Consider the following 18,474-nt stretch of genomic DNA (forward strand, 5'->3'; position numbering starts at 1 on the left):
CGGACACTCCTATCATATGGTCTCGCCAATGTAAACAAAACAGACCAGATGTTCATACATAAATTCGTAATATAACTAAAATTTAGTGATCAAATACTTGAATATTATAATTTGAATCCTTTTTTTTTCATTATTCATGTCTATAAATGTGATTTTCTTCATAAAATTACTATAAATTGAATACATGTCCCAATAGTCAATAACATTGATCATTTGAACAGACCACTGTTTCTCGCGCTTTTCTTATAGGAGTCGCCATTAATTTCTCAGCTCGAGATCAACCAATCGCGTGAACGATCGCTCAAACCTAGACTTTCCAATACTAGTAAACTGAACTAAAATATGATATAATCCTAAAATTAAGTATTTTTATATTTTATTATTAACTTGTTTAAATTATTACTTTTGTAATAATAGAACAATAATAGACGTTCTTTTACCTATTACTGACAGCAGTGCACTGACAGTGCACCGCCATATTGGTAAAGAGTGTTTTAGAGAGAAATTGAAACCTGAAATGTAATAACATGATTTTAAACGTGATAATAATTTGAAAAATTATAATAATAATGTCAAATTATCATTTAAACCACAAAATTTATTAATTTTATCTCACAGAAACAAATAAAACAATAAACAATGTCGATAACTGTTTACAAATTTGACACATGCTGACGTCAGTGCACCGCCATATTGTTAGTGAACGTTTTAGCGTTTAGTTGAAATCGAAAATTTAATAACTTGATTTTGAATGCGATAATAATTATTTGAATTAATATTTTTCGTTTTGAATGAAAACCGTCTGAGTTCTGGCCTGACCGTGGTAGGAAATACAGTTGCGCAATCGCATTGATTGTTAGCAGTAATAGCTCTCCTTGCCCTCTCGAAGATATCCAGGAAAACTGAAAATATGAAAGATCTCGGCTCGGTGGGCTTCGGGAATTTTCAGTTAGTCCTCTATACGTTTAAGCGTATGAAAAGATTTTTTGCAGGTTTCAGGTAATGAGTAGTTCCGCCAGTGACGTATACTAAGAAGGGATTTTCTCTGAACTAGATCACAGATTAATTATTTACAAACACTTCATCTCTTTGTATATTCTAACGATTGTGAATTAAGATAATTTTTTTAAAAGATCGCTACTACTATAAATAATTTAACGTCATATTAAATAGGTTAATGATCTCTTAAATTGTCCACAAACTTGAATGTCTATTTATCTAGTATAATAAATTGGTTATTATTAAGAAAACCGTGGTTAAAACAACGATAAACAAAAATTTTATTCACAATAAAACTAATTACTTCAATGTAGACAACGAAAATAATTTATATCAAGTATTAATATAACCTTTCATATTTCTTTAATATCCGTATTATTTCGAAAGTTTGGCAACGTTGTATTAGACGCCATCTTTATAATGTACAGTTTATAGTATTACATTACAATCGCTATCAAAACTTTTTACAATAAATGTTTACCATTTTGTAGTCTTATTATTATGAAAATTGATTATTTAGATCCTGTATCCGGTTGTGAATTTTTAATTTATGATAAGCGATTTGGTAAATACCAACTTCTTTTACTGTACATTATATAGATCTATTTATAGCTGTATCTAATCGTAAAATTAATCATTTTCGCTTTGCTGGAAGATTAAAACCACAAATATTACACAGTTAATTTATTTAGGTGTATTACGTTTCATTATTTACGAAAATAATCATTTCGAAATATATTTCGTGGGATCGAATTCATAAAAAAGAAGATATTGATGTTGTAATGCCTCTGAATGTAGGTCACAAGGTAATTAATATTATATATCTCAACGTAACTGGGATACAATGGTATCTCACATTTCGTGTGAATTTAAAATGTTGTGCCAACACAACAAATAGTGTTTCTCTTAGATTTTTGTATAATAGTTTCTTCTACTTTAGATTCTATGCCGTGCTAGTTTATGGGTTATTGTCGTGTAATAAACTGCGCAGTCGTGGTGAAATATGGCTTACACTTATGATTTACTTTTGCAACATGAATTTCTTCGTTAAAATATCCATTAGGAATTCTGAAAGTACCGCCCTGTATCAGTTACTATCCTTTTTTCTTACAATCTCATTTTTTTTAAAATTTGTTAAACGCGATGGTGTTTTATCTAAAAATATATTACAGAGAAGACTTACGTTAAATCTCATAGTCTCGTTTTACCTTTTAATAGGATTAAATTATATCCAGAGTGCATTTCTTGGTCACGCATTTCAAATAATCTGGATTGGAATATATTTTTTTTTTCAAATGCATTTAACAAATATTTAGTATAACTCAATGAATAAAATCATATTAACTTTTGGATCCATCATTTAATTCTATCGATACAACCACTAGTTATGCAACTGACTTTACTTTTTACTTCAAACTTAGTCGAGTTATTTCAATTAATGTTTTATGGGTTATGCAACTAACACTACCACAACGCGTATTGAATGTCGCAAGCAAAGCATCACTCAATAATTATGGTTTTATTTTTAAACAAATATTTAAGATTCTCCTAATTAGAATTATGTAAACAGTAAATATGTTTTACAATTTTGTACTAATTATAAATGATTCGTTAAAATACTGTGTATATTAATTGGAGGAAAACAATTTATTTTTGTTATTATAATAAGAATATTGTATATTTAACGCGCTGTTGCCGGACTTAAGAATAAAAATTTCTTACTGGCGGTGAAATTTAGTCAAATTATATCCTGATTTAGCACTCAATAATTGATTATTTACAAATACAATAACAAATATTTTGCTTTTATTGTTACTTCTATATACTAAATAATGTTGTATTAAAGGAAGGACATTTTATTTGGCTTTTCCCTTAGTCAAACTAGATCTTGTTGGTTTATTATACAGGTATGCGAAAAAATACAACGAAATATACTTTATGTGAGATAAACTCGTGAATGTTTTTCTAAATTTACACAAAATCTCTTCTACTAAAATCGAGTTATAGACCCACGAGACATTTTCCCATATGTGTAGAAATTAATTAGAAAAAGAAGGAACAGTTTTTATTTCGGCAACCAAACAAAAACTGTTATTTTTAATCTAATTCGATGCAATTCCCATCTCTATTTATTGTCAGCTTGGAACAGTTATTTTACAGTTTTCTACAGTATGGGTGAATAGAATACCTGTTGAGCTTGCAGTCGGAAGATGGAGTCGTGAACATTTGTAACTTAGAATGTTTCATTACACGAAAAATATTGACTAGAATATGTTATTTGCACAAAATAACAACTTTTAATGAATCGGAAAAACTTTTCGCGCTGAAATGACTTGAATCGTAAATATATATTTTCTGATATTATATTTTAGAATCGTATTCAAACAAAAATCTGAAAAAACCAGTAAGAAATAGAAGCAATTCAATTTCTATTATGTAAAGGTGCGATTATGTTTGAAAACGACTTACATTGGACGTTTTTTCACAATTTAATATGATATAAAAATGAGTTATTAGAAGTAATACACATTTTTGATCGCCCCTGTAACATTTAATCGGATATTTTTGTAATTGCAACAATTCAAATTTAAGATAATCAATAGGCAAATATTTTTGTGCATTTTCCACCTCACCGACTTTAACCAGTAACTAAATCCAAAAAATATTTAATCTGGGTCTATTTATAAAACGATGACAATTTCAGACTCCAACTGCGTTTAATTTTGTATGCATGGGCCAACGCATCGACCAAATGACTTTCATAGAATGTGAAGGTAATTTTTATCCACAGTGTATTCAGAAAGTAACATATCTGCGTATTGTTTTCTAGTGCAATCTTATATCTACCATACAATATGACAATTATCGAATATTTATTATAATATCCATTGATATTTGTATTGATTTTTACACTGTCATCCATTTTAATAATGAATTAATTCCTTATCGTATGATGATGTTTTTTTTTTCACGATTTTCTTTGAACTCTGAAATGTTTGGTATAATCATTAGAATCATGCATAAACGACGTGTGTTTTCGTTCACGTGTTGTGGATTTGTTGTCCATAACCTCACAATCTTATCTTCTTTATTTATGTTATACGTTTGCAAGGGTCAAGGCAAATAAATGACTCATGAAATTTATTGAAAAAGAAATTTCCCAATTATTTGCAGTTTCCGAAAGATATATAATTTTTTTTGTTTTCACAATCGCCCTGTACGTATATAATAATAAAATATTCTTCTTTTTTAACAATAATTACCTTAATTCTATAATCTAACCTATAAAAAACAATGTCAACGTTAATACAATAAATTGTGAAACTATTTGTAAAAAAATTGATGTAAATTACTTTCAGTAAAACAATTAGTTTTTTATCTTAATTCTTCCAATAAATGCTGAGATTATAAGGACAATATTTTTTTTTTTACTGCAGAAATTTTACATAGAGGTCAAACGAGTACTTGACCTTGAAAGTTTTTAAAACCAGAATAGGTATCAAGGTATTGTAATAATAGGCCAATATTTAAGTGTAGAAAGATTATATTTCTTTTAAAATAACTAATTTTGTTGCACCCAACAAGTTACACTATTTGTGAGTAACATCCATAATAAGAAGTAAATAGTTCAATATAGAAAGAGGCCGAATTAGCTAATAATATATAAAAGAAGACGATTTATAAAGTCCGGTTTGATCTCTTAATTATATTTATTTAGTTGTCTACATATTTGAATAATAATTATAAAATTGCATACCGATGTAATTAACCGATAATGATATTTTTATTTATTGCCAGCTAGAAAAAAATTTTATCTTACCAACTATTTAAAGAAGCATTCAATTCATTGACATAGAACTATAAAAAGTCATCATATTTTAGCAGGTGGCGAACCAGGCCCTTATTGGTCAGAGAAGGAAGTTCATTCAGTTGGCTTCCAGACAGGGGTGTATTAAGTATATTTTATAGTAATTCAATTATTAAAAAAAGTTTATTATTATGATAAATATTATGATTACTTATATAAATAAAGTAGAGAAATAATCTTCTTGTTTGTTTTTTTATATATAATATGACACTATTTCATATCTGTACCGAGGTTTTTATTATACTTTGATTGTTTTTTAAGTAAATGTGACAGAATTATTTTAATCATGTCATGAACGAATTCAAATACCTCACAAAATTTAATACTAACTTTTGAAAATATATATGGGTACATATTTTTCGACTTATTTTCATTATACCTCTCTATATTCAAGATAATATCCTCAGAGTTAAGTGCTTTACATCTAATTTTTTCCTTTTTTTGGTCTACCACTGTTTTTTTTATTTGAATGAGTAATACAAAATCGTTAAGTTTACATCAGTATTATTCAAATTATATGATTTTAATTTTTTTAGATCTTAATTTTTTGAAACTATCTTGCTTGCATCATCCACCCCGAGCTAAAAATTTTATATATAAAAACAAAACTAACTTTATTCAATATGGTCCTGAATCCATCTCTGCTTAGAGTTATGCAACGACCCATATCAATAAAAATTTTACAAAATTTGTACCTGTAGTACCGAGAGAACCGAAAAAACTAAAAGGGCATTAAGTATATTTTGAAATATCAGGTAAATTATTTTGGGAATAGAATCTACAGTGTGGAGCAGCCAAATGGGATATACGTATCAATACTTTTGACATATGACGTATCCCCTACCAACAAAAAAGAGTCTTATTGTTAGATAAGGAGAGCGTGATGTTCTTTGTGGGTTTTTTGGATCAAGATATAAGAAATCATTTGATTTATTTTCATTCAAGTTGCCATGAATGAAAAAAGGACCTAAGATATGAATTTTAACAATTCTTCTTTCCATAGCGACTATTATGATGATTTTAGATAACCGTGTAGTGAAGAATAATAATAATGATGATATCATCAGAAAACAAATCTAATTAAATCATATAGTTATTTATTGGCCACTGTCAGATGACACACCCTGTATAATTTTTTTTAAAGAAATGTGCATTATAAATATAAATCAACGTGGCCAAGCGTTTTCTTCAACACCCTCATTTTTATTTATTTACTAATTCATTCTACACTGTAGAAATGTCGTTTCAGGAAATATTAACGAAATTTATGGGTTTTTAATAACAATAACAATCACTTTTTGTTTTAAAGAAACTGGAAACAATCCATATTGCTAAAAATTACATAATCTTTATCTCAAATCAAACAAAAATATATTTATGGCAACCATAAAGTTCATAATTTGCTACGTAAAATGTTTACTAACAATTATCACGTTCCTAAATCGTGATAGAAGTGCATCCGACCAATCACAACGAGGATCCGAGGCCCTGCGTTGAAGCCCCGGACACGTTCAACTTTGTTACAAATACAACCGTCTGGCTGGAACGGAACCTGAAAGCCAATTTATTTCATTGTGGTCGCTAGAGCTGAACAGACGTTTTAGTACAATTTCGTGATTTTTTCCAAATAATTTCTCCAAAGTTTTATATTTAGTGATACCTTATTACACATTATCAAGTGGTGAGTTTATTTTTAATAATTAATATAATTTCCAAAATAAGGTTATTATCATTATAGGAGAAAAAGATTCTTTTTTTATTTAGTTTTAATTATCTAAACTTCAATCGATCATTTATTTTCCGAAAAGCTTCCTCGTAATGTACGTATATAAATCTAAATATAGAATCTAGCGGTATCTGTGATCGAAGTATCTAGAAATATGTGGCCTTAAGTTGGTACCATTGTAGGTTGCGGAAGTTGACGATCGATAATTTATAGGCGGTGAAACAGGTTTCTTTTTTATGAAGGAGATAATTCAGCCTTAATTTATGTGAAAGTTTCTATTCTAGCTATTTATAGATGCTAATAATTGATTCGAGAAAGCTCACATACAATGATTCTAATTATTTTTAATTTAAAACAAATTGTTCGAGGTAGTGAATCATACTGATTATATGAGTCAATATTTGATTAGAGAAATTATGCTCAGCATCGATTTAGATTTACTATATTAGTACAGTCAATATATAGAGAGTGTCTCATAAATAATTTTCACATTGTTTATTAAATATTTATATATAAAATTAAGCCATTAAATATACGAACATCTCTTTGGATTTAAATTTTTTAACCACCCTCGTATTTTATTCATTTTATTTTTTTATATTGGAGAGTATTCACTTAATAATGAAATTCGTAATTACTTTTTGCTGTTTGATTTTTTTTATTTATATGTACATTTTTTATAATTAATATAATCCAGTCAAAATAGACACAAATTCTACTTCTGCAAAAATTTTATCAAAGGTCAAACGTACGAAATTTATAAACGCGAAATCTTACGAATGGTGAATGACCTACAACTTTTCTGATCTGCCTGACCTTTAGGAAAAATGAAAAATAGGATTCTTGTTTATAATTGTGTATTAAAAGTCTCCATCAATTTTCGGTCAATCACTTTTAAAATGCGTATTGAAATTTCCGTGTGTTATCGCAAAATGCTAATTATTTTCAGAAAATGATGTCCCAAAGTATGCAAGAAGAAGCTAAACTCGATGCCATGCAACGCCATTGGCAATCACTTCGTCGCGGAACACCTTCTTCAAATATATTATTTGAAGATGTTATTGAGACTGATAATATATTAGCTTTACCGATTCAAGTAAGTATTGTTATATTTTTTTCATTAATAAAATATGATTTCCTCAATTTTCTACATAAAAAAATCGATTGATCAATATTTTATTATTATATTCGCCTCTGTAAAATTACTTAATTTAAATCATACCCTGTACCCATACAACGGCTATATTGGAGTTGAAGTTGAATCATTTTTAACGAATCGAAGTTATTAGTTATTTTTATAGCCAACAAAGTAATAAATTAAAAACGTAAATGTGAATAACAATTAATAGACAGGGAAATTATGTTTAGAAAGTTGGTTACACTTGATGCTGTCAAATTTTCAACTAAATACACGTTATTGTTTACATTTATTTATTGTTATAAATTCCTTTCATTGAATCGTTTTATTTAGTGTTTTTTTAATTTATAAAATACAGCAACTTTTATTACTATTATATATTGATAAATAAACTTCTATGTGGATTAACGGTTTGGTTGTAGATAAATTACTAATCTTCTGTACGGCAGGTTTATCTGTATAAATATATCTGCTAACGTAGTAAATTTAATAATAGTCAGTAGACAGTTATTTATAACTGTGTTTAACAATTTTTTTGTTTGAATATTTTATTCACGATGTAAAACGGCGAGACATTTCTACAGTTGGCGCCGATTTCCATATCTGCGCGTTAATAATGCGCGGTGGGAACCCAGTGGCGTATACGAATTATATTTCGCACTATTTATCAACTTTTTTCCATTTCAGAATTCTCATGTTGAATCTCAGATTGGGGCTTGCGCGCCAATTCTGAAGAGTTTGAGCTGTGATTTGGATAGTGATTCGGAATTTATCGATATTCATGTGAGTGTTGATTTTTTACTTGACATTTAATAAAAACGTTTCGTGATTTTAACATATTTTTCATTGAATTACCCTGTAATTTTGAACTTTGTTTTTTAAAAACGTGATTATGTAAATTTCTGATGGTTTCTAATTACGCCAAATTAATTTACGGTTTATTTTAAAATAATTTTTCAACATTTTTCCTCAAATTTAGAATCAACTCTTGTGTTGTTTAAAAATGTATTTGAAATGTCGTATTATGTCATATATTGTTAAAAATTTATCAATGATTTTGAAAATACTATATAATTTGATCAAAAATGATTTTTCTCTCCATTTTTATCAAATTTAGCACAGATTAAGGTCCCAGATTATTGATAAATGTGTTTTTATAGTTGTTAGGTCACATGTCGTTATTAATTCTTCTTTGACTTTAAAAGTAATATAAAATTTGTTTGAAATTGTGCTTTTATCGATTTTCCCTGGTTTTTTTCATGAATTTAGGTTTGCAACTTAACTAAGAATACATTTTTATAGTGATTACGTCGTCTTTTGTGGTAAATTCTTCTTTGACTTTAAAAATACAATAAAATTTGTTCGAAAATGTTTTTTCTATCGATTTATGACAGATTAAGGCCCCAGATTTTATTGAAAACATTTTTCATAATCGTTATGTTGTATTTTGTATTTAATTCTTCTTTGACTTTGAAAATACTATAAAATTTGTTCGAAAATGTAGTTTGTATCGAATTTCCCTCGTATTTTCCACGAATTTATGGATGAAACTTAACTAGAAATACAGTTTTATAGTGATTACGTTGTATTTTGTACTTCTTTGACTTTAAAAATACTATAAATTTTATGGAAATTTTTGTTTTGATCGAATTTATTCGTTTTAATCACAAATTAAGGTCCCAAACTGTCTAGAAATACGTTTTTATAGATTTTCATCTCAAATTCCTCTTTGACTTTAAAAATACTATAAAATTTGATCGAAAATGTGGTTTTTATCGTATATTTCACAAATTTTGATCCAGGATCTTTCAAATATAATTTTATAGTCATAGTGTGTCACATTTTGTCGTAAATTCCTCTTTGACTTTAAAAATACTATAAAGTTAAATCGAGAATGTATTTTGATCGAATTTATTCGTTTTTCTCGCAGATTAAAGTCCTTAACTGTTTAGAAATACGTTTTTATAGACATTATGTCATATTTCGTTGCTAACTCCTCTTTGACATTAAAAATATTATAAAATTTGATCGAAAATTTGATTTTTATCGAATTTCCCTCGTATTTCCCACTAATTCAGGGGTGCAACTTACTAGAAATACATTTTTATAGTGATTACGTCGTATTTTGTCGTAAATTCTTTTTTGACTTTAAAAATACTATAAAATTTGATCGAAATTGGTTTTTTTTTATCGATTTTTTTCATATTTAGCACAGATCAAGGTCTCAGATTATCAGAAAATAAATTTTTGTGATCATAGTATGTCACATCATTTTTCAAATTCTTTAAAAAACTTTTTGGAAAATGTTCTTTCCATCGATTTTTTAAAATTTTTATGACAGATTGCGATCTCAAATATCAGGTTATTTGATTGTTTTTGAATTCAACCGAATATTTAAATAGTAATTATCCAACAATCGTGAAAGTGTTTTTTTATTTATTTTTAAATATTTTCAGGACTGTAACGTTACCCCCAAGTCCCCGTTCCAAATTCCCGAAACCGAGGAACCAATAAAAGGTCCTTTAAAACTAGACGCCTCCTCTTTAGGAGACATACCGGGGCAATACACAATCTGTGCCCTGGAACCCCATCAACTACCGGTCGTCGGGGTATATATCGACCCCCGAGTGGTACCCGGTTTCAAATACCTTGTCAGACCCCTACCCGAAGTCGGTAAACCATCCACGATGAACAAATGCCTTTTCAACGGCAAAGCTTTGACATTAACGTCTATCGGTAGGGGATACGCCAGACGATTCACTTTCGAATCCGATAAATTCATCGGCAACGACAACTATTTCTGGAGCGATAACCGACCCGAAGGTTACGCCTTCGAATTGGAGCTACTCTCCGAAGGCGACAAATTCACTTTCTTCAACCCCAACGGAGAACCCGAAGGCACCGTCGAAGTACTTTCGATCGAGGTGAGAACCTTATATTACTTAAAACTTATTGCGTTTATTTTTTCGATACTCCCCTAATTATATTCCCAAGCGAAAAGAAGAAGAAGACCGGCGGCTCTCCTAAACGTTAAACCATATCACCAAGGGCAAGTTGGTGGGCTTCGTAAGTCTTTTTTAAAGAAAAAATAATTTAATTAAATCGGTTTCGTTTATTCATGGCGCTCATTCTTTCAGGGTCCCCAAACAGAAATTTTTAGCTCGTTTAAAAACGGCCTCGTAGATAAGAGGGCGACCGTTACTTTTACCGGTAAAGTCGAATATTACGAAACCGGCGTTGCCAAACCGGTGCTCCTTTCCGGGACGATTCTGTCTCGAAAATTGAAAAACAAACCGCGCGCCGAGATACTTAAAATCAGTCGCGTGAATATCAGAAGACACAGATATTATTTGTTACCCGGTATACAAAAAATCCACAGGAGATTCACCGTTAGAGGGGACAGTATCAACGACGTTCCCACCAAGTACACCATGACCGGTTTGGAGTCGTACGAGATCCCGGTTGTTGGTAAGCGGATAGTTACGAGGGGGGTGTCGTTTTTTAATTCGATTTGTTTCAGGTACTTACGTCGATCCTCGTATAATACCGGGATTTTTCTATAAAGTGAGACCGAACGATAGGAGGAATCACCTTTTCGGAGGTAGAGCTTTGAGGTTGTTGAGCATAGGGATGGGGTACGCTAAGAGGCTCACTTTCCAGCCGGATTCTCTCGTCGAACCTGATAATTATTTGTGGTCGGATAGTCATCCGGACGGTTTGGGTCTGGAACCCAGGGCGGTGCATAAAGGGATGAAATTCGTTTTGGAATCCGGCGATGTGGTGCTTGGGGAAGCGACAGTTTTTAGGGATGATTTGCCTCAAGTCGAAGAACATATGGAGAGGGTGAGTAATTTTTTCTTTCTTCATTTTTTTTGTTTAACGTTTTTTTTTTTTCTATTTTTGTCACTTGAATATTTGTTTTTATGTATTTGGAATTGTTTTGATTTTGTTGAAAATTATTTTATTTATTATAAAATTTTTTTGAGCGAATTTATTCGTTTTTGACACAAATTAAGGTCCCAAACTGTCTAGAAATACGTTTTTTAGACATTTCGTTGCAAATTCCTACTTGACTTGAAAGTACTATAAAATTTGATGGAAAATGTGGTTTTTCTCGAATTTCCCTCGTATCTTCTACGAATTCAGGAGCGTAGCTAAAGTAGAAATACATTTTTTTTTTATTTTTATTGTATTTTTCACAAATTTAGGATCCTGGATCTCTCGAAGATAATTTTATGGTCATAGTATGTCATATCTTGTTGAAAATTTTTCTTTTACTTCAGAAATACTATATAATTTAATTATAGGAATTTTTTCTATCGATTTTTATTATTTATTACATATTAAAGTCTCAAAATTCTAGAAACATATTTTTATGGTTATAGTAAGTTATAACTTGTTGAATATTCTTCTTTGACTTTAAAAATACTATAAAATTTTATCGAAAATATGTTTTTGATCGAATTTCTTCGTTTTCGTCGCAGATTAAAGTCCTTAACTGTTTAGAAATACATTTTTATATTCATTATGTCATATTTTGTTGCTAACTCCTCTCTGGCATTAAAAATACTATAAAATTTGATCGAAAATGTGATTTTTATCGAATTTCCCTCGTATTTTCCACTAATTCAGGGGTGCAACTTAACTAGAAATACATTTTTATAGTGATTACGTCGTATTTTGTCGTAAATTCTTTTTTGACTTTAAAAATACTATAAAATTTATTCGAGAATGTTTTTTTCTATCGATTTCCATTGTATTTATGACAGATTAAGGCCCCAGATTATATTGAAAAACATTTTTCATAATCGTTATGTTGTATTTTGTATTTAATTCTTATTTGACTTTAAAAATACTATAAAATTTGTTCGAAAATGTAGTTTGTATCGAATTTCCCTCGTATTTTCCACGAATTTACTTTATAATCATCCAGCCTCTTCTTTTTTTATTGATTAATTCTTGGCGTTCTGTTTCAATGTCAAACAATGGAATGTTTCGCACTGTTGCCAGACTGAGTGATATTTGGATACGAATTTTATATTATTTTGATTCTAATCTATATAAATTCTGATTTAATAAGAACTTTTAGGTGTTTGTATTTAAATTAAATGTCATCTTTTTATACATTTTTTCAATTGAATTTAAAAATACTATACAATTTCGAATAATAATTTTTTTGTGATATTATCCTCATAACTTTCAGTATAATAAATAGGACTGATAAAATTGTACATAAAATAAATTTAAAAATAAAAATTTTTTTCTCTGCCTCTAAAAATACTATAAAATTTGAAAACATAATTTTTTTCCTAAATTTTTTTGATTTTGACCACATTTTCACTAATATATTGATAAAAATACCTCAAAATGTTTTCTCACAAATACTTTCGTTGACTTTCGAAATACTACAAATTTTTTCATTTTCGATACAAATATTTCAACCACTTCTCTTTTCAATCCATTAAAGATAAAGACTCCTAACGGCGAAGCTGTCCAAAAATACATTTTCATCGACGTGTTATGTCACATCCGTTTAGCCAGAACCGGCGGCGCCTCAACCGAAAACGAAGAACATCTGATGAGGGTAACGGGATTAGCTGTCGTTCGAAAAGAACCGAAAGCTTCCGAAGCGAACGTTATAAGAATAGAAAATATCGGTTTCGATTCGCAATTACTCATTTTATTCGCTAGAACGTACCCCGATCTCACTTTAGTTCCAAAAATTTATTGAATGCAATAAGTCGCTCCCGACCTGGCAACTATGTTTTATATTAAAATTTATTTTGCGCGTGCGTCTCGATGAAGATAAATTTGTTTTTATTTCATGATAAGAAATTTGATGATATACTGTAATGGTTGTTGTAAATTAATTGTGACTTTACTTGTATATATATATTTGTTATATTTTTTTTAATAATAAAATATTTAAAACGTATTTTTATAGTGTTTTATTTACATTTGGGGAAAAAATATTCCTTTCAGTTCCGTTTCACATATCCTCCGAACTTCCTCTAGAAAAGAAATTCAATTATAAATCGAAATTTACAAAAAGCAAAAAAATTTCAATTAAAATTGATACCCTTGAAAAATAATAACATTGTAGTATTTTTTATAAATATGGCAACGTTGTAATATTACACGACGAACTAGTGTAAAGTTAGCTACTTTGTGCAGGTCAGGATCAGAGTTGAAGTTAATTAGAAATAAAACATTTTATTTTTCTGCGCGTTTGAATTAGAAATGAGACATAAGTTCGAAAATCAAAATTTCCATACCTTTTTGAAAAAATGGATTTTTTTCTTTGAAATCTACATTACACAATAAGAAATTGATCAAAAACCAGTTTAAAAAAAAATAACATTGTAGTAATTCTTGTAAACATGGCAACGTTGTAATGTTACTCGACGCACTAGCGTGAAGTTAGCTACTTTGTGCAGGTCAGGATCCAAGTTGGAAACATCAAACTTAATAAGAAATAATATATTTTATTCATTTCTTTGCGCATTTAAAATAAAAATGGGACCCAACTTGAAAAATGAAAATTTCGATACTTTTTTGGTCGATAAAAAATTCAAAAACCACAAAATTTTCAATATATTGAAAAAAACATGAATGAACATTTACATTTCTGCATAGTTTATTGAAAATATCTGGATTTCTATTGCAAATACGTCAAAAGTGATTAGGAACAATTTTTTAGAAAAGTTCATTCTCTATATTTTTGATTTTTAAAAAAATATATCTATTCATATTTTTGAGATATTTTCTAAACTTCATTTCATTCTAAATTTATAATACACGAAAATTTAATCAAAACCGTTTCTTTTTTAAAAAGTTTACATTGTAGTAAATTTTATAAATATGGCAACGTTGTAAACTTACACGACGAACTAGTGTGAAGTTAGCTACCTTGTGCAGGTCAGGATCCGAACTGAAACAGTTAACTTGGATACGAAATATGGAATCTTCGGGTTTGATATTATATGTAATATAAAAAAATCATTAATTTCAAGGTAAGTGAAAGAATAAATATTATTAAGAGATACAATATAATCAAAATAAAGGTAGAAAATTCATAATCTAACAGAACAAAACTTCACGATTCATGTTTATGATCCATATAACTTGAAATTGACAACGTTGCCATCTCTTCCAACTGATTCATATTTTGTGAAGTTTAAAGTTTTCTTAGACAACGCAATCGCGAACAACTGATGGTTGCGGCGATGCCGTGTTCATCGTGCGATTTTACAAGTTTAAAATATATGTTAAAAAAGCATGTTTACCAACAAATTGAAAGAAAAAATCACACCTTCGAGATTATTTGTCATATTTTATAAAATATAATAAAAAGTAGTCAAAAAAGTTGGGAAATTCACATTTATCGATAGTTCATTACAAATATCTCGATTTCTATTGCGAATAAGTTAAAATGATTAAGGGCAATCCTATAGGAAATTTTATTTTCTACAGTTTACATATAAGAAATTTTTTCATATCTTCCCATATATTTGAGTTAGTTAGTTTCAATTTTCATTGTAGTTTTTAACTATTACTTAACACCCCAAACAGTTTTTAACCACGAGCTTGTCAAAATTATATTAAAATAAGATCCAAAAAATTAAATTTGCCTTTTGGTAGCTAATTTGATAAAACGCCAAGATTATTCGTTCAATTTTATAATTATTTTTCAATACAGAAAAAGGTGAAATATTCACATTTTTCGATTTGGATTTTCTATTTTCTAATCTCAAAAAAAAAACTTCACGATTCACATTAATGACCAATATGAGTTAAATTGGAACATTGCCCTCGTTTTCAATTGATTTCGTGACCGTGGCTGTTTAAAATCTGTCTTTTATTCCGCTTCCCGCGCCATCTCAAACACCTGTTGGTTGCGACGTTGCCTTGTTTATTTTTCGATTTTACAAATTCAATAAAATGAATCGTAATTTTGTACTTACCACTGATATCAATCAAACTTGCATTCTTCTGTTGTAACGCTATATAAAACTCCCTATTATTCGACACCTTCATAACCACCCAATAATCGTTCATAGTTTTAACAATAGTTTCTCCAGATTGCCCCAAAGATGGCGCATTTGCTTTCATTTCCACAGCAATCTTCATAGATTCTTTTGGACAAGTGATATTCCCGCTCTGTCTATTATCCAAATGAACCGTACTTTTATAAGCCAGATTAAGTTTATTGAAATATATAAATCTTGGAGAGGAATCCGTGCTACCAGAAGGAGTTACAACTTGTTTCGAACAATATTCCGCTATATCTGACACTATAGAAATCAATTTCGAATTCAAAAATTCGTCCAACACTTTAAACAAATCTAACGTCAATTCAATATCTCCTAAAAATAAAATAACAATAAAAAAAAGTAATTTCGTTGGAAAAAAAATATTTTACCTTTAATAAAAAGACATATAGTAGCACTTAGTACCCTATAAACGACTAGGTGATAACCTCTAGCCTCCCCACTAGCGAATAAATAAACTTTTGGTACTTTCCCTATAGTTTTTGCTAATTTAAGATTCGAAGGGCCAGTTATGAATCGGCCGTGACGTAAAGCCGCGAAAGGAGAAGGGGAATTACGAGGAATCGAACCTCCTTGGAGTTCTGTTTCGATATTAGCGGGAAGAAGATTGTTTATTAAATATTGATAAACTATTTGCATGTCGGTGGGTTCGACACCGCTCCTGAAATTTAATTATCGTACAAAAAAATTTCACAAATACACGTTACTTACCATATTAAATGATCGTTAAATAGAAACGAAGTATATTTTATAATCTCGTAATTACTTTCTAAACAATTAATGAAACATTGTACTTTCAGAAATGTCTGTTTATCTAAAGGTAGATATTGAATACCGGATAATATGTTTAATATATCCGCATTAGCAAGTTTCATATTTTGTATATACTAAAAATAAACTGAATCTATTATTAAAGTCAGAAATCAACTGATAAAATCGTGTAATATTAATTTCCTATTATCTTTGATATAAAATTTATCTTGGCAACATTGTTATGTTTTATAGCTATAGTATAGACCATTCTAGATCATCATATTATTTATTCAAATTGTTTATACTTTCAACTTGTTCTTTATTTTGGTTGGGTTAGGTTAGGTCAGCTTGTCAAAATCAGCTGATGCCCAAATGGTCGACGTGAGGTAAACTAAACACTTTCCTGTTTGCGAAATTTGTTAATATTCTTGAAGGCAAAAGTGGAAGTTATTTTCCAAAAAAGGTTCTTAAAACTTTTCAAATTACTTGAACTACTGGAAAAAATCTAAAAAAGATAACACCATATACAAGAAAGTTGATTGTTTACCCCACGGCCGTCATTTTGACGTGGATCAGATGTTTTGTTATATTACTTAATTGATGCTTGTTTATGTCAAAGCTGCATAGTCATATAGGTAAGAGTCTAATTATAAGAAAAGAAGAAAAACTTATATATTATATAAGTAAAAGGCCAGTTGAAGAAGAATAACCTACATAACCTCAATAATTTACTTTTGTCACTTTATTCTTTACCATAATTAATAACTTTTGCTAAAAATACGTTAAATAATGGAAGAATGTACTTACGGCTCTGTAAAATAATTCTAAAGTTTTTTTTAAATTCCCAATATCTTTAACACTTTCGAAAGTATTCCAAAATAATCTGTACATAAGATAAGCTTGTTTTAAAATAGATTCATAGACGTTATCTTCGACATCATCCTGTAGATCTTCGGTATCATTTGAACCTTCTTTTGTGGCATAATTTAATTGTAAAGTCTGAAATACATTGAAATACTCAAATATTAAAAAAGATTTTTACAAAATTGTATTACCATAACCATCCAATAATTCTTTTCTGGTTGATAATACAAATGTCGTGTTCTATTCGTATGTAAAGAACTAACTGGAGAAGATGGTTTGAAAGTTCTGTAATAAAAAAAATTAATTATCCTTTACTATTATTTTATTCTTGAATACATACTCTGTAAATTGTATGATTCCTTCAACCAGACCAACATTTTTAATCTGGATATCCGTATTTTCTGTTATGGGGTAATAATAAAGAATTTTTTTCAATTCCTGAAAGGATTATTATTAAAATACATAACTAAATTAAAAGTTTTATTCTTACCTCTCCTTCTTTAGTCCCTAATGTAGAATTGAATATGAAGAAATTTTTTAACCCAGCAATTATTTGAGTCACCATTTTAACTAATATTAAAGAAAATAACTAATAGTTTAATAAATATATTCACTCGATTCTAGCACTTGTAAATTTTGAGGTTATATTTACTATTTTGACAGTAGGTGTGTACCAGTATTGATTCTGCTTACAGATTTACTACCAGCTAGACTGTGACCTTATATGACGAGGTAGAGAGTTAATTTGCACAGGGCCGGTATTAGGAAAATTTGATGTTTTTTTTTAATTAATAAACATTTCGTGGATAAGAGAAAATGGTAATTAAACAAAATAATATATTTAAGCGTTTTTGTTATTAATTAAGTATTTCACTAATAATTAATTTGGAAATAAAATTATTTTTGGATAACGGTTTAGTATATATTCTAGCAATTGCAAATTTAGAGGTTATATTTATTGTTTTGAGGGTAGGTGTGATCAAGTATTAATACTGCTTACAGGTTTATTATCAGTTATCATAAATTGCACAGGATAGTATTAAGAAAATTCTGTTTTTGTTATTTTGGGAAAATA

At 29.0% G+C, this 18,474-nt stretch overlaps 2 protein-coding genes across 3 annotated transcripts in view; one reads left to right on the top strand and one right to left on the bottom strand.

Annotated features, from left to right (window-relative positions):
- Positions 1–13,664, top strand: part of LOC130441975 (uncharacterized) — a 43,437-nt gene extending 29,773 nt beyond the window's left edge. Inside the window, exons 1-7 of one of the 2 annotated variants that reach the window (XM_056775912.1) lie at positions 6,357–6,548; positions 7,543–7,689; positions 8,419–8,514; positions 10,188–10,655; positions 10,869–11,199; positions 11,252–11,574; positions 13,199–13,664. In XM_056775912.1, the coding sequence (XP_056631890.1) occupies positions 7,546–7,689; positions 8,419–8,514; positions 10,188–10,655; positions 10,869–11,199; positions 11,252–11,574; positions 13,199–13,462 (1,626 nt within the window). In that variant the 5' untranslated portion in view covers positions 6,357–6,548; positions 7,543–7,545 and the 3' untranslated portion in view covers positions 13,463–13,664. Of the gene's footprint in view, positions 1–6,356; positions 6,549–7,542; positions 7,690–8,418; positions 8,515–10,187; positions 10,656–10,868; positions 11,200–11,251; positions 11,575–13,198 lie in introns of those variants that run through there. The other variant, XM_056775913.1, reaches the window with a different exon arrangement.
- LOC130441976 (vacuolar fusion protein CCZ1 homolog) lies at positions 13,609–18,071 on the bottom strand. The gene is made up of 8 exons (XM_056775915.1): positions 17,890–18,071; positions 17,740–17,837; positions 17,591–17,684; positions 17,343–17,534; positions 16,494–16,669; positions 16,154–16,443; positions 15,696–16,097; positions 13,609–13,742 (listed from the first exon to the last, which is right to left on the bottom strand). Exons 1-8 carry the CDS (start codon positions 17,962–17,964, stop codon positions 13,684–13,686), a joined length of 1,386 nt encoding a protein of 461 aa, XP_056631893.1. The 5' UTR covers positions 17,965–18,071; the 3' UTR covers positions 13,609–13,683.
- Positions 18,072–18,474: the final 403 nt, after the last annotated feature.

This window comes from Diorhabda sublineata, chromosome 3, assembly GCF_026230105.1.
Source record: "Diorhabda sublineata isolate icDioSubl1.1 chromosome 3, icDioSubl1.1, whole genome shotgun sequence".
In the NCBI taxonomy this organism is placed as follows: domain Eukaryota; kingdom Metazoa; phylum Arthropoda; class Insecta; order Coleoptera; family Chrysomelidae; genus Diorhabda; species Diorhabda sublineata.

Bases quoted from the DNA above. Each gene is read 5' to 3' on its own strand.
- LOC130441976 (XM_056775915.1), bottom strand. From the start codon at position 17,964: ATGGTGACTCAAATAATTGCTGGGTTAAAAAATTTCTTCATATTCAAT. The intron at 16,670-17,342 runs GTAAGTACATTC...GTTTATTTTTAG, and splicing joins TAGAATTATTTTACAGAGCC to TATATACAAAATATGAAACT. The intron at 16,098-16,153 runs GTAAAATATTTT...TTTTATTTTTAG, and splicing joins TATATGTCTTTTTATTAAAG to GAGATATTGAATTGACGTTA.